The sequence below is a fragment of the Trichoderma ghanense genome (assembly GCF_004382785.1).
Source record: "Trichoderma ghanense strain CCMA-1212 chromosome Unknown scaffold_2, whole genome shotgun sequence".
NCBI lineage: Eukaryota > Fungi > Ascomycota > Sordariomycetes > Hypocreales > Hypocreaceae > Trichoderma > Trichoderma ghanense.
In genome coordinates, this window is record NW_027395665.1 from 2,596,517 (window position 1) to 2,618,389 (window position 21,873).

General features: G+C 52.8%; 6 protein-coding genes across 6 annotated transcripts; 3 read left to right on the top strand and 3 right to left on the bottom strand.

The window, feature by feature from the left end:
- Nucleotides 1-1,904: 1,904 nt before the first annotated feature.
- CCMA1212_003257 (putative metal-nicotianamine transporter YSL7) lies at nt 1,905-4,383 on the top strand (the record flags this gene model as incomplete). The annotated part of the gene is made up of 5 exons (XM_073700611.1): nt 1,905-2,148; nt 2,254-2,310; nt 2,367-2,667; nt 2,747-4,126; nt 4,182-4,383. The coding sequence occupies 5 exons, from the start codon at nt 1,905-1,907 to the stop codon at nt 4,381-4,383; spliced, it is 2,184 nt and encodes a 727-aa protein (XP_073561553.1).
- Nucleotides 4,384-4,868: 485 nt separating this feature from the next.
- On the bottom strand, nt 4,869-8,342 carry CCMA1212_003258 (putative DNA double-strand break repair Rad50 ATPase; the record flags this gene model as incomplete). Its single annotated transcript, XM_073700612.1, has 1 exon — nt 4,869-8,342. One exon carries the CDS (start codon nt 8,340-8,342, stop codon nt 4,869-4,871), a length of 3,474 nt encoding a protein of 1,157 aa, XP_073561509.1.
- Nucleotides 8,343-8,963: 621 nt separating this feature from the next.
- CCMA1212_003259 (Alpha-ketoglutarate-dependent sulfonate dioxygenase) lies at nt 8,964-10,317 on the bottom strand (the record flags this gene model as incomplete). The annotated part of the gene is made up of 5 exons (XM_073700613.1): nt 8,964-9,167; nt 9,243-9,344; nt 9,407-9,778; nt 9,836-10,174; nt 10,234-10,317. 5 exons carry the CDS (start codon nt 10,315-10,317, stop codon nt 8,964-8,966), a joined length of 1,101 nt encoding a protein of 366 aa, XP_073561510.1.
- Nucleotides 10,318-13,300: 2,983 nt separating this feature from the next.
- CCMA1212_003260 (NADP-dependent mannitol dehydrogenase) lies at nt 13,301-14,185 on the top strand (the record flags this gene model as incomplete). The annotated part of the gene is made up of 2 exons (XM_073700614.1): nt 13,301-13,620; nt 13,705-14,185. The coding sequence occupies 2 exons, from the start codon at nt 13,301-13,303 to the stop codon at nt 14,183-14,185; spliced, it is 801 nt and encodes a 266-aa protein (XP_073561114.1).
- Nucleotides 14,186-16,200: 2,015 nt separating this feature from the next.
- CCMA1212_003261 (putative secreted glycosidase) lies at nt 16,201-19,256 on the top strand (the record flags this gene model as incomplete). The annotated part of the gene is made up of 8 exons (XM_073700615.1): nt 16,201-16,236; nt 16,453-16,600; nt 16,659-16,688; nt 16,754-16,825; nt 16,894-16,934; nt 16,993-17,788; nt 17,842-18,150; nt 18,208-19,256. The coding sequence occupies 8 exons, from the start codon at nt 16,201-16,203 to the stop codon at nt 19,254-19,256; spliced, it is 2,481 nt and encodes an 826-aa protein (XP_073561113.1).
- Nucleotides 19,257-19,726: 470 nt separating this feature from the next.
- CCMA1212_003262 (Chanoclavine-I aldehyde reductase easA) lies at nt 19,727-20,818 on the bottom strand (the record flags this gene model as incomplete). The annotated part of the gene is made up of 1 exon (XM_073700616.1): nt 19,727-20,818. One exon carries the CDS (start codon nt 20,816-20,818, stop codon nt 19,727-19,729), a length of 1,092 nt encoding a protein of 363 aa, XP_073561116.1.
- Between the last annotated feature and the right edge of the window lie 1,055 nt (nt 20,819-21,873).

Sequence of the window (21,873 nt, forward strand, 5' to 3'; positions counted from 1 at the left end):
CTCGTATGCATCCTCATGAAGCTCGTTGGGATCGTTTACGTAACGAACGATACTCACCTTCTCCCTCCTTGTCTTATTTTCTCTCTCCCTCGTGCGTGAGATCGCGGACCGGACAGAAATTCCCAATATGCTCCGTAAGTCAGCCGCGGGGAAGAAGCCTTGCTTGTGGCGCTTCCGGCGTCAGCATCCACAGCCAGGAAAGCAGCCTCATCACTCGTCCATATCGTCTTGCGTTTACAAAGGTTCCCGGCCTAGACGACCCCGGCAGTTAGCCAAGAGATCCAAAGGTTCCATAGCCTTGGTGGCGCTGGATAAGTGCATCAAGCATGGGAGCCGGCCGCCTTCCTGAATTAAGCTTAGTTGACGTATCCTTATTTGCTTTAAGGAACTTAGCCAAGCCAAAGGTAAACCGGGACCTTGTTTTCCACACTGTGTGACAAGAGGATGCGGCGGTGCGTTGGGCGTCTCTCGGCGAGAGCGACCTGGAGTGGTGAGAGATGTACGAAGCATGGGATTCTGTCCTGGCTTCCTATTCCATTAATAATACAAAGTACAAAGTATTTCCTACAGTAACGGAAACACCGAGAATCACGATGCTTTGTACATATCCGTTGTTCGGTGCCATTTACACAATGGTGTCAGCATCGACCCGGCTGTCGGGGTTCTCCAGAAATGTACGGGCTACACCATTTTTCATTACACGGCTGTCACCTCAGAAAACGTCCGAAGAGACGCGATGAAACCACACAAATCGGAGCTTACTGTAACCTGGAGAAACTGGTTCCCGAATGTCAGGGTCCCCGCAGTCTTTTAATCCGTGTCCGCAAGTTGTTCTTCTGGCAGTCTCCCTGGAAGTTCTTGGCCGCGTCGCGGTTTGTGCCCGTTATCTCACCTACTATCGACAATACCACCGGGTTCCGCTTAAGAGGATGAAAATTCTACGCGTACAACTACTGACATCGAAGATTTGCACGAGTTCGTCCATACTGATCAACCACACCATGGGAAGCGCCTCCTGGTCTGTGAGCAACAAGTAGCCAACAGCATGCGACCAATCTCCTGCACCGTTGCAGCGGACTTCCCGGTAAGACAGTGCCCAGGATCCCTCGACGCACTATTCGACAAGGGCCACTGACCAACATGCAGCCTCGGCGATTTCCAAGATGGGTCACCTTCAGTTGAGACGGCGTCGTTTTGAAATCGTTTGCTGCCGCTTGGTATGTATATGCGCTTAATGGAAAGCGTTCCGTAGGAACTTCCCTGGCGCCACGTTGTTCGATCTCAATGATGGACGTAATTTACCATGCCTCTTCGTTCTCGAGGACCTTCTGTACACCGAAGGCCATGTGAGGTCCCCCCCCCCCCCCCAAGAGCCCCAGCTGCAGCAGTACACCCACCAGGGCCAGGCAGATTGTCAGCGCCGATTGCTTGCAGTCAAAATCGCTTGGCGGCTACTGATATGCCCGCTAGCGAGGAAAGGGCAGGATGCTCGTTATTGGTTACTCATTGTCGTGTGTAACGGGGGAATGTCCCGCTTTCGTCCAATATTCTGTGGCGACACGACAAGAGCTATGAAAAAGTTCCTTATCCGCGATGTGCCAACAACTGCGGCATCAGACAAAGGTGCCTGCCGAAAGAGGCGATAACTGGATCGTTCTATCGGTCGTCCCATGCACGTTTAGTCTGTCATACGGCGAGCTGGGGCTTCTGTTCTGGGGTTCGTGATGGTGGGTGCTGGGTGTCTTGGCCGGAGTGGAGGCCGGTGCTCTCTTGTGTGACACTGCATTTATATATCATCCCGTTGGCCTGCAGGTCTCATCGATTTGAGGTCCTTGTCAGCTATTGCTCTTCAAGCGTTTCACTGCCGCCGGCGAGGGACTCTCGGTCAGTGCCAACACACCACCATGGCTGCGCCTATTACAGAGCCCGAGTATGTGGGCGACGGCGGTATCAAGGAGAAGCGAGTCTCTGTCGAAGTCAACCGCGAACCCGATGAGGAGGACGAGGAGGATGAGGCCATCACCGATCTCTTCGTCAGCCTCCCACCCATCAAGGGCGTCGAGGCCGAGCCCAACCCCTTGACCGTCCGCGCGGTGTTGACGGGCATCGTTCTGGGATCTCTGGTCAACGCTTCCAACGTTTATTTGGGTAAGAAGTCGTTCTTTTGCGTTTGGCAAACCTGTCTTTTGCTATATGCAGAAAATGGGTTGTCAGTTCTTGATATGCGGTTCATCTAACCATCCGACTCAACAGGTCTCAAGACGGGCTTCACCTTTCCAGCTACCATGTTTGGTGCTATCTTCGGTTACGGTATGCTACTCATGCTTGGACTGTCAATACTATCTAGACTAACACGATGAGTATAGGCTTCATCCTGTTCCTGACCAAAATCTTCCCCGGCATCCCCGGTATCGGCACACGCTTCGGCCCCCAGGAGAACTCGATCATTCAGGCTTCTGCAACCGGCGCCGGAGGCATGGCAGGTCTTTTCGTTGCCGGTCTTCCTGCTATGTACCGCCTCAGCTTGCTTTCGGATAACCCCAAGGACGATTTTGGCCGCATCCTCACCATCACCGTCGTGTGCGCCTTTTTCGGCCTCTTCGCCGCCGTGCCGCTTCGAAAGTTCTTCATTATCAACGTTGCTCGTGAACTCAACTTGGTCTTCCCGTCACCTTCGGCTACGGCCATCAGCATGCGAGTAGTTCCAAGACCTCTCGATGTGATGCCCTTACTGACATTGCAATAGTCGATCGATGCATGCCGTCAAGTCTGGTGCTGGTGATGCCATGCGCAAGGTCAAGGCCCTCGGCTTCGCCTTTCTCGGCGCCTTTACACACATCGTCGTCTCGCAATATGCCGATGGAATTCTGCACAACTGGCACATCTTTACCTGGTTCTACATCTGGAGCGGCTACAAGAACTGGGCTCTGAACATCGAGAACTGGGGCTGGTACATCCAACTTACACCCGCCTTCTTCGGCTCCGGTATCCTAGTCGGTCTCAACGCTGCCGTCTCTTGGTGGCTCGGCACTGTCGCCGCCTGGGGGCTTATTGGACCTCTTCTTGTTCACTACGGCGAGTGTGTGGGCAAGCCCTCTGGAAAGGGCAAGTGGGAAGGCCTCACCAACTTCAACAGCATGAGCGGCATTGGCACTGAGGGATGGGTTCCTTCTCCCCGATACTGGATGCTGTGGCCCGGTGTCATGGTGCTCATCGTCTACAGCCTGGTCGAGTTCCTCATCCACATCCGCGTCATTCTCGACGGCTTCAAGTACGCGCTGCGTAACATGGCTGGCTCGGTCAATGGCGCCCTGCAGAAACGCGGCAAGAACAACGCTTTCCTGGAGAAGCAGGCAAACAAAGCCAACGAAGAGTCATCCCTCATTGAGGACTTTGCTCCTCCGGAAGACCAGGTCCCCATCTGGATCTGGGTGACCGGAACCATCGTCTTTGTCGTTGTTGCCTGCATTGTCTGCGAGCTGCAGTTCCATATGAACGCTGGCCTGGCCATTCTCGCTTGCATCCTGGGTCTTGTCTTTGCTTTCCTCAGTATCTACGGAGGTGCCGTTACCGATACCACCCCCCTTACCGCGTCTTCCAAGGCTTCTCAGCTGGTCTACGGCGGCATCACCAAGGGCCACTACTCGATCCACGATGCCCAGCGAATCAACCTCATTGCCGGTAACATTGCTTCCGGCACTGCTGACGTTGCCACCAACTTGGTCAGCGACTTCCGTGTCGGTTTCCTTCTCCGAACCCCTCCCAAGCTGCAGTTCTACGCTCAAGCCGCCGGCGCCCTGGTCTCCGTCTTCCTCGCTCCCGGTATCTTCGTCCTCTTCATGTCCGCTTACCCCTGCATCCGCGACCAGACCATCGAGTCGTGCCCCTTCTCTGCCCCTTCAGTCGTTGCCTGGCAGGCTGTTGCCGAGGCCGTGACCCTCCCCAAGCTCCCTATCCCATTGTCCTCGGGCATCTTCGCCATTGTCTGCGGTGTCTTCTGCGCTTTCCAAGCCCTGTTCAAGAACTTTTACCTGGTGGGATCTCGCGAGAAGTACCGTGACTGGCTCCCCAACTGGATGTCTATTGGTGTTGCATGGGTTCTCGGAGTTGACAGCGGATATGCCAAGTATGTTTCCCTCCAATATGGACCAATCTTGAGATTTGTGCTAACTCCTTCGCAGCGCCATTCTATTCGGCAGTATCACCGCCTGGTGGTGGAAGAAGTACTTCTCCAAGGGCTTCGACACGTACGCATTTTCTGTTGCTGCTGGCCTCGTCGCCGGCGAGGGTCTGGCAGGTGTTGTTAATGCTGCTCTGACCCTGGGAGGCGTTGACGGAACCAAGAAGGGTAGCAAGATCGCTCTGCCCGGCGAGGACTGGTAAAAAAGGATCAGTGCATGATGATTTATAAAGCATGAAGTAGATACCCAATTAATGAAAAGCACGGCGTGCTCGTTTTACAACTTAATTACCAATGTCTCTCTTTCTCTGTCATTATCTTGGCAATGTCTATCGTGTGTTTTGCCGGTATGATCCGTCTGAAAATACTGCTAAAGTGAGCAGTAAGAGATGACATCATCAGTCATATGAGCTAATAGATCAAATGGGAATTCTAGACTCGATTCGTGCCTATCTTTCGGTGTTATACCCTGAGGTTGTCCCAGATGTAGCCAAAGGAAGGCATTGGAAAGCTGGATGACAAGGCATGACATTGGTGAAGCGTCCTGAAGAAGCGGCTCAAAGAAGCCGTCGTAAGGGGTGACTGACCCAGGGTCACACACTACTATCGCTTTCGAGTGAAAGCACTTGGCGGTCATGAAAGAAGCGATCAACGTGTCATTTGCGCTCACACATCCCAGACATCCATCCTACACGCCAATTCTCCGTCCATCGACAAGCAGTTCTGTTCCCTTGGGGCCCATCCTCGCCCTCACGACCAAGGCCTTGCCCGCCTCTTCCCCCGGATCTTGCTCGATCAAGAGCTGGTTATGCGTGATCATCAAGATCCAGCCGGCCATCCTCTGCGATATCAGACCACACCATCGCACCACAGCAGCTTGGCCCGCCTCGTCCAGACTGTCAAACACCTCGTCGACAAGCAGATAATGTGAGCGATGAGCGCTCTTTGCCCACGACTGCTGCAGCAGTGCGAAGAAGAGCGCCAGGTCGACGCGTTTTCTCTCGCCGCCGGACCGCTTACCATAGGAGAGCGATGAGCTGACGGAAAGTGTTCGATCGAGGACGGAGCCCGACGAGGAAGACGTAGTCATCATGGTGTCGACAGTGTCAGAGTCGAACAGCGAACGCAGCATCCCGGTCGCCATAGCGCGCGCATGACGCGTATCATGGTACAGAATCATGAGGACCTGCGCAAGCAAAGCATTGAGCTCCGACAGCGACTTGACGAGGACGTGCTCGCGGAAGTTGACCGTTGCGCTCGCTGTGGATCTTTTGGACGACGAGGCCCGACGGGTGCGCTTGCTCAGGTTTGAAGACCAGAAGGCGAAGAGTTCGCGATCGGCGGCGAGCTGTTGAAGCCTGGTGTCCAGGGTGGCGTGTTCTGAGAGTATCGAATCTAAAGACGCCTGCTCCTTTTCCATCAAGTCCATATATGTGGCTGCGTCTCTCTTCTTGAATGCAACCTCCTGCTGCAGGGCTGTACATGTCTTTTGAGCCTGGATGACTTGGTCGAGCTGGTGATTAATCGTCTTGGTGTGTCGGTCTTCCAGGACAAAGACTGTGTCCAAAAGTCTGTCTACCTCGTGCTTCAGCTTATGCAGCCGCGACATGCCACTCTCGACGTCTTCGCGAAGACGCCGGATAACTGCCTCTTGATGTCGGTCTTGGGCGCTGGTTTTATGATGGCCGTCCCTTGATATTCCAGATATGTATAAGAGGGTCCTGAGCGTCGTCAACTGGAACCAAATAATCATGGTCTTTGAGGCATGCAGCAGTTTGCCCAGCCCCAAAGGTGCCGCAGCCATGTCCTTGGCCCTTTGTCTCATTTGCCGGTGTAGCTGATGAAGCCATGTCGTTGGCTGAGCGTGCTTTTGTCGTTGAATCTGTTCAGACCGCATCTGCTCATAGGATTTGTCTAGCCGTCGTAATTTCTCTTGCTCTTTTTGGATGTGCTTCTTCAAGGCCGAAATCTCATCGTCGAAATGCTCGCTATCTATGGCTGGCCCTTGTCCATCAGATCGTGATTCGAGAGCCTTGAGCTCTTGAACAGCCACCGCTAGGGATGAGGTAAGTTTTGCCGCCTTCTCTTCGAGTCTCTTTCTCGTCTGCTCTAGGTCATTCAGTCGTTGTTCCGAGGACTCCTTTTTGCCAAGAAGCCCTTCCATCTTGCGTTCTAATCTGTTCGACTCGTTGTCAATGTCTTTGAGTAACGCCCTGGACACCTGTGCGCAATGATCCAACATTGACAGCCCGAGCGATGTCTCGATCAGGTCTCTCCTCTGCGCCGGCGTCGAACTGAGAAAGCTCGCTGCGCTCTCGTGGCTCAGCACCACCGTCCTGATATACGTCTCGAAGTCAATGCCGAGTAGCTCGTCGATGGCCGCTTGAGTCGAGCGAGTGTCCGGAAGCTCCAGTTGCGGCTGCGGCTCACCATGCAGGGAAACGATGACGCGGTTGCCATGGCTCTTGTGCTTGCGATACCGCGCAATAGCGTATCCGTTGGCAAATTCCAGCACAACAGAGCAACTATTCCCGACAACGTCGTTGACCACATCGTTGACCGCCAGGCCACTGCGGATGCAGCGACCAAACTGGCACCAAACCATGGCCTCGACAAGCGTGCTCTTGCCGGAGCCATTGTCGCCTATCAAGAGGGTCAATCCCCGTGAAAAGTCCTGTTGGAAGTCAATGGTGATGGTGCCCTGGACGCCGAGAAAGTTGGTGATTGTCAGCCGACGCGGCTCGGCATTGAAGACGTGGCTCGACGACTCAACCAGCTCCGCGGGGGTCTTGGTACCAAAAGCTCGAGATGAACCGTTGAGAAAGTCTCGGTGGTCAAGAACTTCGGGGTCATCGTTCTGGTCTGCTAATTGTCGAGACACTTGCATCATTCGCTGACCGACCCGCACCAGCTCTTCTCGTCGCATGCGAAGAGACGCGTCCAACTGCAATGACTCGACAAACTCGCGAGCTTCGGCAGCTGGATCAAGAGTTGAAGTGGGAGGCCCAGTGACTAGGCCAGAGCTCGACCCGTCTCTACTCGTATACCGGCCTCTACTGGTCTCTGAGTTCGTGTCATCCTTGTTGAGCACCTCTGGGATCTGTATAGCAGCGTCACTTGCGGGTGCCGATGCCCCGAGGCGGCCAGGTGACAGGTGCTCATTACGAACGGCAAAACCAGTGGGGTTCCATTGCCTCACGCTGCGTGCGCCTAACGAGACAAGTCTGTCACGAGCTGTGGCGTACCGACGAAGCGTCAGATCGCCGAGGAGCATGACATGCTTGTCCGCGACGGCAGCCTCGTCAACCCGACTATCAAGAACCTGCTGAAGGTCAACGGTTGTGTAGCCAACGGCATGAGGATTGACGAGCAGCTGGTGCTCAAGCGTCTCTGGATTTAGCAAGACGATACCTCGTCGCTCGTCATAGAGATCGGCCCAGTTCAGCTGCAAGGGCGAGCCGAGATACGTGACGCTGCCTCGAAGGTCGGTCTTGCTGTGTCCGGAATGCTTCTGAAGAATAGTCTGGTGGCTGTGGAAGTGCCCCGTGAACGTTCGTGCTAGAGATGCAAACCGATCCGGGCCTGTCAAGCCGCGATAGGCGACGGAACTCGCAGCCCCGAGCTTGCCGCCATCAGGACGGACAATATGACGCTGTGTGATGGCCCTGTTGATTGCAAGATGGGCAAAGCCAACTGTCTCCCTCGCCTCTCCGGGATCAAGTGCATCCACGGCCTCTGTGAGCTCGTCTTGCTCCTCGCGAAATGGCAGCAGCAAGACTCGCCGGCCGTCCCATTCGTGGGTGGCGATGCGGCTATGCAGCGACACATACGGCGACAAGCGCCCTATATTCAGGGCATCGAGGGCCGTTGTCTGGTACTCGCGGCGATAGGCCAGGTCATGGTTGCCAAGCAGGACGTGAACTCGCGGCACGGCCTTGCTGAGGAGGTCGATGAAGCGGAAGCACGTTGACAAAACATGCGTGGGCTGCATCGTGCGGCTCGTCAGCAGGTCGCCACACACAATCGCCCGCCCGACGCGGTTCCGCTCTGCTTCGGAGACGATCCATTGCGCCGTCTTCCACACGCGATCCAGGTCAAGATGCTTGAAGTGGAGGTCGCTGAAGAGCAGCCATTGCGCCGTGCTCGTCGAGGGCCTGAGCATGGTTCATGGTGATGAAGAGTTGAAGATGCCCTAACGACGTCACCGGTGTGTGGTTGGTGAGCTTTTACAGAAGCACCTCAGGTAGTCCGAAGTAACACCTAACCATACCTACATGGCGGCATTCGCAATCCATATACAAATATTACCAACCGGACAAGCTTTCTTCATAGAACCATAGCCTCCATCTTCTAGATGCCCCTAAAAAATAAGTTACGTTAGACATAGTTGTGATGATCTATGTGTATGCCAGTACTAGAACCTGATATTTTACCTCGCGCACACTGTCCTAGATGCCGCTAACATGTTAGAGGCTGCGGGAGAAGTCAACCGGGAGTCGCTGGGAGCGCAAGATTGTTTCTACAATAAATCCTTGGTACATATGGTGGAGGAAGAGCGTAGACATTAATCATCCCATATTGCGTAGCGACGGAGGGCCCTGTTTGGATTTAAAATCGGGCTGTTTAATAGTGGCTTGGGCTATGGAGGCATAGTGAGGACTGCTTCACGTCCCACAAATGTTCCCAAAAGCTCTTCCTGTTCCTTGTATGAAGCACGTCGTACCTAACCAGCAGTGATTTCCTTCAACTGTTACTACAGCTAAACTTCGTATTCAGTATCCCTTCACCATACTGACTCAAGTCCGTTTACGCCTGATGGCTTATCAGCCTGAGTCGCCAGCCGGATTCCATGGCGAAGGCCCTCCTGCGGGTTATGGTGGTCAAAGTCAGAGATGGCAGTGTGCGCTGTCACGCGATTATCCCATAGCGCAACCGTTCCCTCCTCCCACTTGACACGGACCTGGAAGTCTTGGCCAAGGGCGATGTGCTATGCATTTTGATTGAGGCGTTAGGAACGTGAACTGAAACGCAACGGTAGAAATATCTTGGATCTGATGCTTACGTTGAACAGCAGCTGCAGGAGAGCGTCCGATTCCTCGTGCTGGAGGCCAATGATGCGCTTCGTGAAGCCCTTGTTCACAAAGAGGGCCTTTTCTCCCGTCACCTTTGAACGCACACATTAGCATTGAGAACTTGATTGCTGCATCTCAGGCACTCTTTACTTACTGGATGAACCCTCACGATAGGGTGCTCTGACTTCACTGGCTCACGACGGACATGCCTTCCATCACGGCGGGCATTCTCTGCCTGGTTGAAACCGCTGTGCTCAGCGCGCAGACCCTCGAGGAGAGTCTTGATGGGTTGCGACAGACGGGAGTATGCTGCAGTCTGCGATGCCCACGCCGTGTCACCACCAGTTGGCGGGACCGAGAGGAGAGTGAGGATCGTAATGCCAGGGGGCTGATGCTCGTATGAGACATCAGAATGATATCCCGTGGTTGTGAGTCTTTCTCTTCGCTGCCGAGCCCGATATTCGTTGTCGGGGCCCAGGTAGATGTTGTGATACTCCAGATGCCCCTTGACATGAGCTCCAACGGGCTGCGAATATCTGTCAGTGTCTTGGCATCTCCACGATTCAAAGGGTACATCACTCACATGGATATGGAGAGGACCAAAGTATCTCGCGAATTCCTTCTGCTTCTCTGGTCCGATATCCTTGAAATCCTGCCCACGGAAAATGACGACGCCCCTCTCTGCGATCAACAGCGCCAGCTCATTCTTCTGCGTGTCGTTCAACTGAGATAGCTGAAGGCCTTTAATCTCGGTTCCAATCACCGGAGTGAGCTTGGACACCTTGAGGTCAGGGTTGCTGTCGGACAGAAGAGCAGACTTGGACTTGTCTGCTGCAAGGCCCCGATCTGTGAACTCGAATGGCTGAATCGGGTCAAAGTGAGTCTCCTCGTCGTAGACAGGGAGATAGTCATGATATTTGTACTATCAACTAACGAATTAGAAAACCCGCTGCGGTGGAGGAATAGCATTCGGGAGCCTACCTTCTGGTGGATGGTATCATCATATGCCAAGGTGAGCTTCCCGACGGCGGTGTCTGACTTCGTGACTGTCTGTGTGGCCGACATCTTGTTGTGCTGAATCTAAGAGTATATAGAGTGATTTCACTTGTATCGGCAAATGTCAATGCTTCAATTACACGAGAATATGACCGAATGAAGGGATTCCTTCAGATATATAAGTCTACAGACGTGCCATATTGGCTCATCCGCCGTTCTGAAGTTCGGGACGTCGGCACCATTCGCCAAGCATTCGCCCGATAGCGGCATGTCAAGCCTTACTCGTGATCGATCGCCAATATGATGAACTGCGGGGGTTCGTCCTTTGCGGAAGGTGATGCCAGCTACAATCGTATTACGGTTTGTGAGGATCACGCCTTATCCATCCTGAGATGGCAATCGTGGGGGTCGTGAGGTCTGAATCCGGATGCCGATATCATTTACGACGTCTTTTGTTTGAAGACCTTATTGGCAAGCACAGGATATACTCTGTCTTATCAGGTATCGAATATCTGGGATATCACGGACTATTGGTGTTGTTGCAGTAATATGAGTATCGGCTAAAGCTGATTCGTGAGTCGTGATTTAGACCAAGATGACGACAGCGGGATGTTTCATAGAGAGTAGCAGTCAAACCAACCGCACAAAAGCTTACTAATAAATGATACAATCAACGAGGTGTATTGCATGCGAAGGTGACAGCTACTCATAATGGCTGTTGCCATTTTACGACGGAGAAAGACGAGGCTTCACAACAGCACTGTATATACGGTCTTCGCTCTTGCCATTCCATCCTCAGCAACAAAGATGGTCAAGAAACGGACAGCGAGATATGTGTAAAAGAGATTGGCCAGTTCTCAAACTCTTGTTAGTATTTCTGAGAAGAGAGGTATTGCTGTCGTTTGATCGATAGGCCAGTTGTTGCCGCGACAAGGTCCCTTGAAAGACGATGATTGTACTCATCTCAACGATGCTTTGAACGAGTGCCGCCCTGATGATTATACCAGTCGATAGCACATGTCGTATATCATCTACCCCTAAGGCTCACAAGAAGTCTTTTAAGGCATGGCATTTCTTCCGAAAGAGTTCATTGCACGTGCCCGGCCACGGTTGGTCAGATCGATAACAAACAAGGTAAAAGCAAGATATAAATATAACCAAGGTCATACAATCGTCATTTTTCATATGATTCACCCTATATAGTTCAATGTAGACCATGTTTCACCCAAAGTTAGGATGGTATCAATTTAGCACAACAGTGACATTATAGGTAGAGATGGAACCAAGACGGAGATACAACTACTCTACACAAAGAACATATGCAGTGTACTCTTCCGATATTGAAGAAAGAGATTCGACGTCTTCATGTAATATCCACTAGGAAGTCGAAGGCTCAATGGATACTGACTGCTCGCGATAACAAGTCCTTGCCCAGGGTGGAGGCACCTTTCAGATCACCTCAACCAATTGCATAGCTCGTTTCATCTTGATATAGATGGTAGGCATTCCCGAGATGTCTCTAGCTATGAGATTTAGCTTAATGTGAGCCACCCAATCACAGAGCTTACACATGCAGATTGGGAAACATGTAGTGCTTCGCTAATTGAACTCTCTATTTGTAAACTCGATATTGGTCACTCTGTCCGGAAATCCACTCAAATAGCAAAATTTATCAGCAGTTAACAATCGCAGTTGGCTCTTCTATCGTGATAGGTATGCAGCTGTGGCATCCTAGGCTGCTCGGACACGATAAGTATATAACCCTCAAAAATCATGAAAACAGCTAGGTATTCCCGATCCCCGTAGCACAGCACCACGCACAACCCCCGCTACATATGCCCTTTCGACCTTTATAATGAGTCAATCTGCTTCTGAGTCGAGTAAGGCGGTGCCTGGCCCTCGTCCAAGGGGGAATGTACTCCCTTTTGGAGAAGCTTCTCAGAAGTTGGAACATGCGGTTACACGTATGGCCAACTGCTCATTATGGAGCCTTTCCAGAGCATAATTACTCTTGGGAAAGTAATTCGAGGTATTGATGGCCACCCAGTTTCTTTGTTGCCAGATTATTGCCCGTTTGTGCCAGATTCACCCATTTCAATTCCCCAAATGCTAGGCCGCGGCCATCTCTGGGGCAAGTCTACAATAGATGCTTCCGGCCAATCCGAAGAATCTGCATTAATAAACGGGAGACTATCCGCCTGCTAAGACATGACAAAGACGATCAAGCAGCAACAGAGGATCTCTCACGGATACGCCTTTCCAATGCTTATTCACATACATGGTAAGCAGTCCCGAGGTTCGGCAGTTGCGCCCAGCAACACACAGCTGGAGAAGCCAAGCCCGGCAAATGTGGGAACACGGAACCGGCAGGTGGGGAAGATGGAGCACAAAACCGGATCGGGGAACGATGACGTTGATGTTTGCTTGGTGGTGACATGATCAAGCATGTGCTGTAGACATGAGAATAAGGGCTCGTTATGTCGTGAAGACTGCAGTTTGCGGTAGAGCAGATGGAAAGAAATGCTTCAAGGCATCAACAATTGATAGCAGAAGTCAAATGCGACAGATAAGCAGCAGCCAATTGGCCGCATCCAGACACCATGAAAAAGGTTAAATGAGGTACCTACCACTAAGAGACGAACCATGACATCATGGCACCTGCAACCCGCAGCCTGCCTGTCCGGGCATCTCATGATTTGCCCGCGAAGCCACGCTTGAACGACTCTCCTCCAGTCAACGTCCTGCATCCGGATTTCGTGGATGAGGGACAAGGGGACACGTACCCACCAGAAGTAACGCCACGCTCGCCTCGGGGCGAATCCCCTCGCGTGCCTTGCCGAAGTTGCGTCAAGGAGAGGGGTTTCCCTCGGCCAAAGGCTCAATGTCGATTCTTCGTTCCTCCTTAAAAGTCCCTCCCCTCCTCCTCGAATCCCGTCCGGCCATCCTCAAGAAGAATATCTCGTCAGCCGCCACGTCCCTCCTCTCCCGTCTCACCAGCCGCTGTCAATCAAGATTCATCACAAAATACTCTCCATCCTCCGCATTGCCCACCATGCCTCAGCCCGTCCCAACCGCCAACAGACTCCTTGATCTCTTCAGCTTGAAGGGCAAGGTCGTCGTCGTCACCGGCGCTTCCGGCCCTCGGGGCATGGGAATCGAAGCTGCCCGTGGCTGCGCCGAGATGGGCGCTGACCTCGCCATCACCTATTCGTCTCGCAAGGAGGGTGCAGAGAAGAACGCCGAGGAGCTGACCAAGGAATACGGCGTCAAAGTCAAGGTGTACAAGGTCAACCAGAGCGACTACAGCGATGTTGAGCGCTTCGTGAACCAGGTGGTGTCTGACTTTGGCAAGATTGATGCCTTTATCGCCAAGTATGCCCTCCCTGCTGTCTTGTTCTCCCTCTCCGCCAAGGATCGGTTTCTGCTAGCAGTGCAGTGCTAACGTCTCGTCAACAGCGCCGGAGCCACAGCCAACAGCGGAGTTGTCGACGGCAGCGCCAGCGATTGGGATCATGTCATCCAGGTCGACCTCAACGGCACCGCATACTGCGCAAAGGCCGTCGGCGCGCACTTCAAGAAGCAGGGCCACGGCTCCCTCGTCATCACGGCTTCAATGTCCGGCCACGTCGCAAACTACCCCCAAGAGCAGACCTCATACAACGTCGCCAAGGCCGGCTGCATCCATCTGGCGCGGTCTCTGGCCAACGAGTGGCGCGACTTTGCCCGCGTCAACAGCATCTCGCCCGGCTATATCGATACTGGCCTGTCTGACTTTATCGACGAGAAGACGCAAGAGCTGTGGAGGAGCATGATTCCCATGGGTCGGAATGGCGATGCCAAGGAGCTCAAGGGCGCGTATGTCTACCTTGTCAGCGACGCTAGCTCGTACACAACGGGTGCCGATATCGTGATTGACGGAGGCTACACTACCCGATAAAGTAACATTTTGTTTTCGCGTTATAAAGACTATAATTCTTAATGTTAGGAACAAGATTTGGGATTCCAAGCAAGGGACAATCCTCCCTTATTGCTGCCCGTGTGAGATGAGAATAGGGTGCTTCACCAGCCGTGAACCTATCGCCCCCTGCCATCGTGGATTTGTCGCCCTTGAAGTCTTGCGCTCATCGCAGCGAGATGCGCCATCCGAGGCTCCGCGATGAATTCGTCGTAGCTGCATGTACAGTAAGCTACAGAGGTGTGGCCGGTGCCGGGGTCTGGCATTTAGCCGCCATTCAACTGCCGCTGGCAACTTTTCAAATGACACGTTCAATCACAGATGCTAGAAGCAGAATTGAGCGAGCTGAAAGAAGAATAAAGGGAGGCAGCACCGCTAGTCTAGAGAATATCAGGGCAAGGCAGAGTAGTTATCATCTTTTCGTGTCGTGGCGGCCTTAGAACAGCAATCTCCCAGCTCCAGCCCTAGAACCCGAAAACTCCGTGCAAAACTATTCTCGTGACCCTTTCACCCCCTTGTCTCTCCGCAATCTCTCATCGCTTTCGTCCCCGCGATCTGCCCGGTCGCTCCCCCACCGATGGATTGCAATCCCCAGCATGGGTCGCCGACAGAAGTTCCCGATGGGAGGGGGATCGTTTCTGCGGCTTCGCAAATGATGGGCGTCGGCTCATCGGTACTCTGAACAACTGCCGCCTTGGCCCTCGACACTTTGTTCGAGACCTTTGTTTGCTGCAGGGACGCTCAACGGGAGTCAAAGACACCGCTTTCAGAGACAAAAACGTTCTAGAACAAGGTAGAACAAGACGGTATCGAGGGCATGAGAAAGCACGCCGGATGTTGCCGATCAAGCATACCTACTGAGAAGCGAACCATGACGGCTCAAGATATGCATACAACGTCTCATGCCGGGGCAATTACTAGCTGCCTACCTTCTGCAGAAGCTCTTCCGAAGGTTCGTCCTAATCTTTCCCGTTGTTTCTTTCGGAGCTCCAGTTTTCCTTCCCGGATCAGCCCTTCGACTTGCTCTTCTCTTTCTCCCCAAGCCCGACGGCTATTCGTGGCTCTCGGAACTGCAGTCTTACCGGCGGAATAAGAGGTGGTAGTATCGCTTGGATGTAGAAATTACAATGTACGGGCAGCTGTGTATCCTCAACAAATGGGTTCGCCCTTGTCAGGCCGAGTTCCCTTGCCAAGCAGTATTCCTATTCATAGTGTACTCCTTCCTTAGGCATCCAAGTCGAACGACATGAACATCCTAGAAACCTTGGAAACGCTGCCGGGTTGCGTCGGCTGCGAGACTTGCCTTTAGTCTCCAGGAGTTGCCTCATTTTCCCCTTCTTGAGGCTATTGAAGTCTATGGGAAGTGGCGATCGTAATCGCTAACAGGATTTCGTGTACACATAGAGGCCTTCCGTCCAAACTCAAGCATCGCAGTCCACAAATGAGGGGAAATTGTTTCCATGTAACCATCGCCCACAGTCACTGTAGCAATCTTAGGACAGGGGTTGGAGCCTAAGCATTGGCCAATGGCAAAAGAACTGGTTGGGTGATGATATCACAGACTTACTACTCCCATCTCAGATGCCTTCATCCTGGTAACCAACATCTCCGCCAACCTCATCCCTTTCTGCTGCGTATCTATACTACCAGAACCATTTTTATGTCGAAGAAATGATACACATTCTTGAAGAAGGTAAACCGACGGATATTTGGAGCAGCTCCAATTCTACCCATCCACAGTGGTGACGGCATCATCAGGAACCAACAACCTTGAGCACCTGCTGCTCGAGGTAACATGGCGCCTTGAGCCTGCAGCCGGCGTTTCCACTTCAAGGAATGATCACTGGCAAAGTCGTATTACCCGGAACTTCCCCCGCCATCTCCAAGCTTGGTGAGACCATGGAGATGAGGGGGATTGGCAGGTTGGAATAGTAATTCGGAGGCGGGGAGGGATGATGCTCTGCGGGATGCTTTTGTCTTGGAATTGTCCAACCAAGATGCAGATGGCGGCCGAGACGCCCCTACAGAAGGAGGTCTGACGATACTACTTAAGCCACGAGTTCCGCAAACATGATTCACTTTAATGCCACTCACAGGGCGAGCCTCTTTCACGTGGAATCTACCCGGGGTGATACGAGGGCTACCTGCTTCGTTTCCCTAGGCCCCTTCAGTCGCAGCTTCTTCTCCTGTAAGTTACTGACCGTGAGTCTCCTAATAAAACAACAAGGAATGCTGACAGAGTGATTCAGGCACATCAATACAGCGACCGCGACATGCACTTCCAACAATTGGTGGCCTATTGGCCACTCTTGCTTGGATTGAGCCAAGCAGCAGATCAGCACTCGCAGTTTGATGTCCTGGACTACATCGATCCGTTGATTGGAACCGCAAATGGAGGTACGAAAAGCCCCTTATCAAGCAATACAACGATTGTGCTAACGAAATCGCATTGTAGGCCACGTCTTTCCTGGCGCAAGTCTTCCCTGTGAGCATCGGACCTTGGACGAACAGTGCTACAGATATGCGGTCTGGGCTAATACCGCTTCAAAGATGGCATGGCAAAGAGTGTCGCAGACGGCAACAAGGAGATTCAAGGAGGATATGCCTCCAATGATGGGTTGAGTACGTGCTGCTATACCTCACTGATCATGGAACGATTCAACCTGCTCAGCACTGACCGACTTTTGTAGTCACCGGGTTCTCTCACATGCACGACAGTGGCACGGGTGGTGTAAGTCCGATACAGCTCCCTCGCAGAATGGCAAAAGCTCTAACATCCGTGTCGACAGGGTGCGTCTCTGGGCAACTTCCCTCTCTTTGCCCAGACCGGCTGTCTCAACGACGACATTAACAACTGCTATTTCCCTTCGTCCTTGCGAGCGTCCGAAAAGATCAACAGCACCGTTGTGGCAAAGCCAGGATATTTCGCTCTGCAGCTCAACACGTCGGTCAAGGCTGAGATGACCGTCACCAACCACACGGCCCTCTACAGATTCTCGTTCCCAACCGACGGCACTCCGACCAAGCTCCCTGCGGACGGAAAGACGCCCTACAGCCCTCTTATTCTGGCCGACTTGGCCGATCTGTCTGGCTCCCGAAGTGCTGCGGTCATCTCGGTTGATGCCCATACCGGTCGCATTTCTGGCAACGGCACCTTTAGGCCCTCGTTCGGCATTGGCACATACAATGCCTATTTCTGCACGGATTTCAAGGGTGCAAAGCTCCGTAACACGGGAATCTTCGTCAACAACCGAGCCGGGAGCGACCACAAGAGCTTCCGCGCCTACGATGATGGGCAAAGCCCAATTCTGCCAGCGGGTGCCTGGGCCCAGTTCCACCCACCAGCCAACAACCAGATTCTGGCTCGCGTTGGGCTCTCGTTCATCAGCACTGCTCAAGCCTGCCACAATGCCGAGAAGGAAATCCCCGACTTCGACTTTGAGGCCGTTAGGTCCGATGCAGAAGATGCTTGGCGCAAGAAACTCAGTGTCATCAAGGTTGATAACTCGGGCGTGAGCGACTCGCTTCAGCGAACATTCTGGAGTGGCATCTATCGCACTCTGCTTTCACCTCAGGATTATACCGGTAAGAGGATAGGCTTGTTGAAAGATTACAGAACCACTGCTCATCAAGTATAGGTGAAAACCCTCTGTGGAAGAGCGACGAACCTTACTTTGACTCGTACTACTGTATCTGGGACAGCTTCCGAAGCACACATCCCCTGCTCACTCTGGTTGACCCCCATGCTCAGGCTCTGATGGTCCGCAGTCTCATCGACATCTACCGCCATGAGGGCAAGCTTCCAGATTGCCGCATGTCGCTCTGTAAGGGTTTCACGCAAGGTGGCAGCAACGCTGACAATTTACTGGCGGATTCGTATCTCAAGGGCTTGAAGGACGGTATTGACTGGGACACGGGTTACAAAGCAGTCGTTTCTGATGCTGAGGGTAAGTGTTATTCTCGATCTCTAATTTGTCACCACCACTTTCTCACAGTTTATGCAGAGGAGGGTCAGATTTGGACGGTCGAGGGCCGTGGAGGCTTGCAGAGCTGGAAAAAACTGGGCTACATCCCAACAGATGACTGGGATCCCAATGGCTATGGTCTCTTTACTCGATCCATCTCCAGAACCATCGAGTACTCGTACAACGACTTTTGCATTGCCGAGATGGCCCGCGACCTGGGAAAGCACGCGGATGCTGAAAAGTACCTGAAGCGCTCGGGCAACTGGAAGAACATGTTTGATCCGCACTCCAAGTCCAAGCTGAACTTGACTGGAACCCAGGACTACAACCAGTTCACCGACAGTGGGTTCACAGGCTTCTTGCAGCCTCGGTATCTCAATGGCACATTTGGATTCCAGGAGCCCGCTATCTGTACTGACTTGTACAACTTTGAGGGCTGCTACCTCAATCCCGGTGGCCATGAGACGTACGAAGCCGGCTCGTGGCTTTACACGTTTTACGTGCCCCACGATCAGGCAACGCTCATTACCACGCTTGGCGGCCCTGACGAGTTCGTCCGCCGGCTCAGGTACATGCACGACACGCCTGGCTTGTTCTACATAGGCGATGAGCAGGCCTATCTTCTTCTGTTCATCTTCCACTATGCTGGAAGACCTGGCCTCTCTGCCGAGTACGCGCACAAGTATATTCCGAGTGCCTTTAACGACACAGCAAGCGGACTTCCAGGAAACGATGACTCGGGTGCCATGGGCAGCTTCACGGCGCTCACCATGTTGGGCCTGTACCCCATGAGCGGACAAGACGTCTATATCATCATTCCGCCCTTCTTCCCGGAGGTCAAGCTCACTGATCCACGGACTGGAAAGACGGCCGTCATTCGAAACATCAACTTTGATGCTGATTACAAGAACATTTACATCCAAAGTGCCAAGTTGAACGGCAAGCCGTATACCAAGGGATGGGTGACGCACAGCTTCTTCGCTGACGGTGGAGTGCTGGAACTCACCCTTGGACCTAAGGAGAACACTAAGTTTGGAACCTCTCAGAAGGACTTCCCGCCGAGTGCGTCGACGGACTTCTGGAAATGATGGGATGTGGAAAGACGAGAGTTTGTTCGTACGAATAATGAGTGATGCCGTATACCTTTGCTTGCATATAATATCCTTGAAGTCTTATCTTCATTCTTCCTACCCTTGGTGAACAAGTCGCTGTCGTGATTCTGATCTCTCATCAACTTAGTGTGGCTTTGGGTCCATTTGACTCAATGCTCAACCATATTCCGAGCGTCCAGCGCGCGGAGGAGCACCAAAATCCGATACATAGTCGACCGTCATTAGCCTTGTGTGCTGCCATCATCAGAATAGACATAGAGAAGCTTTGGATGAGATTTCACAGCAGACAAGTTTCAATGCCCGTATACCTCAGCAAACAGTCTGGAATCAGCGTATCTGTATCATGGCTCAGGATGAATCGGCAAATGCGGAGTAGATGTAATCATTTCGCCATTGAACAATGCTTCGCTCTTCAAATATCCATCTACAAATGCATTCCGTCCTCTCTAAGCCTTCGCTTTCAGCAGCGTAAACTGCTCGCTGAACGGGAAATCGTGAAAGCCTTTATCCAGCTTAGGGGTGAAGAAGGTCTCGCGCTGGAACGGCGTCAGGGGAATTCCCTGCTTGTAGCGGAAGGGCAGGTCGGGGTTGGATGTATAAGGGCGGCCGATGCCGATGATGGCATCGTAGTCCTTGTACTCGTCGTCAACGGCCTTCTTGCTGGTCTCGGGCTCGTAACCGCCGGCGACAATGACGGGGCTGGCGTTGTCGTAGGCCTTGATGATGGGGAGCAGGCCTTTGCCTTCTTCGCGCGACTCGACATAGTGAACGTATGCCAGGTTGAGGGACTTGAGCTGCTCTGCGAGATAGACATACTGGGGGAGCACGTCGTAGTCAATGACGCCGCCACCCAGCGCTTCTCCAAAGGGACTGAAGCGGATCGCTGTGCGGTCTGCTCCGATCGCTGCAACAACAGCCTTGGTCACCTCGAGGGTGAAGCGGGCGCGGTTCTCGATGCTTCCCCCCCACGCATCCATCCGCCTATTGGAGAGCTGCTGGATAAACTGCTCGAGCAGGTAGCCGTTGGCAGAGTGAATCTCGACACCGTCAAAGCCGGCAGCAATGGCGTTCTTGGCTGCCTGTACGTAGTCCTGGATGTATTCAAGGATCTCGTCCTCCGTGAGAGGCCGCGGCTTAGCGCCGTCCTCCTTCTGGGGAATGTCACTGGCGGAAACCAAGTCAGAATTGCTTTCCTCCTTGAGAACCTGTGCGTTGGCAGTTCGTCCCAGCGCCCACAGCTGAAGATAGATGAAGGAGCCTTGCTCGTGGACGGCTTCGGTTACGGCCTTCCAGGCATCGATTTGCTCCTGGTTGTAGATTCCTGGGACGTTGGCGTAGCCGCCAGCCTTCTGAGAGATGAAGGTGGCCTCTGTAATGGCCAGAGAGCCGGGAACAGCTGTCCTCTGGGCGTAGTACTCCTTGACGGTGGGCAGAGGCACATGGTTATCGTCGGCTCTGAACCGGGTCATAGGAGCCATGGCGATGCGGTGGGCGAGCTCGACGCGGCCCACCTTGATCGGGGTGAATAGCTTCGACATGGTGATGGTTCGACTCGTCTTCCTCGTTTTCTTGTGACGGATGTTAGATCTTGATAGCAAACATAACAAAGACGGGATTGTCGCTTCTTCGTATTCTTATATTACTACTTCTTAATTCCGGGGTCCGAGCTGATTCCACGGATTGCACCATTCTGCAGATTAGAAATCCGAACCAAACCCCCGCAATCATCTTGTAAGTGCTACGCTAGGAGGCAATTAGTCGACTTTCGAGTTTCGATTTCTTCAGGGTCTACCAGAATGACAAGGTACTTTGAGATCAGTTATGGATTCTCGTCTTCGACACGTTCGAAGGAAGTGCACCGTTCGGTCGATATGTGGCGGGATTGGCCCGTTAAGCTGCATGCAAGATGGGATCTTCACTGATCCTTCGTACATGTTATTTTATAACCCCACAGCGTCTCTACGTATGGCAAAGCGGGAGGCAGGGTCGTTCACGTAGTCCATGGTAACATTGAGCCTATGTGGGCAAAACTTCGATGCATGCACCCTTCCTTTCCTGACCTTTTGGAGGCCATTCACAAAAAGGTTACGCAATCACCTATACAAAGAGACAAGACACAACAGATTCCCTAGCCGTCAACTTGCGCCATCGCTCTTCGGGATAATGCTCAGAAGGAACGGGCCGGAGAGTCATCATTTGGGTTCTGACTTCTGTGGACTCTTCGTTTGTCCGTCTTACAAAGGCTTGCGCTAAGCAATCCCGATCTTATAAATGGGAAAGGCCATCGATCTTCGATCTCAAAGGAACCGCAATCCTTCCTGTACCGAACGCCGAATCTCCACACCCGCTTGCTGACATATTCGCTCTTCCAAAGGTACAGTAGGTTCAGACATGAATAGGCGTCGAATTTCCGGTTCCGCAAAACGACCAACAGTGGCGGGGAGTTTCCAGAACCAGTCTGGAACTTTCTCAACACCGAGTGCCAATAAGACCTGCTCCACACCTTTGCGGACCGAGGCATGAAATTGACCTCGAGCATCTTCACGTAACCTCTTCAACGTGGTTTTCATCAAGGTGAACTTCATCAATGCAA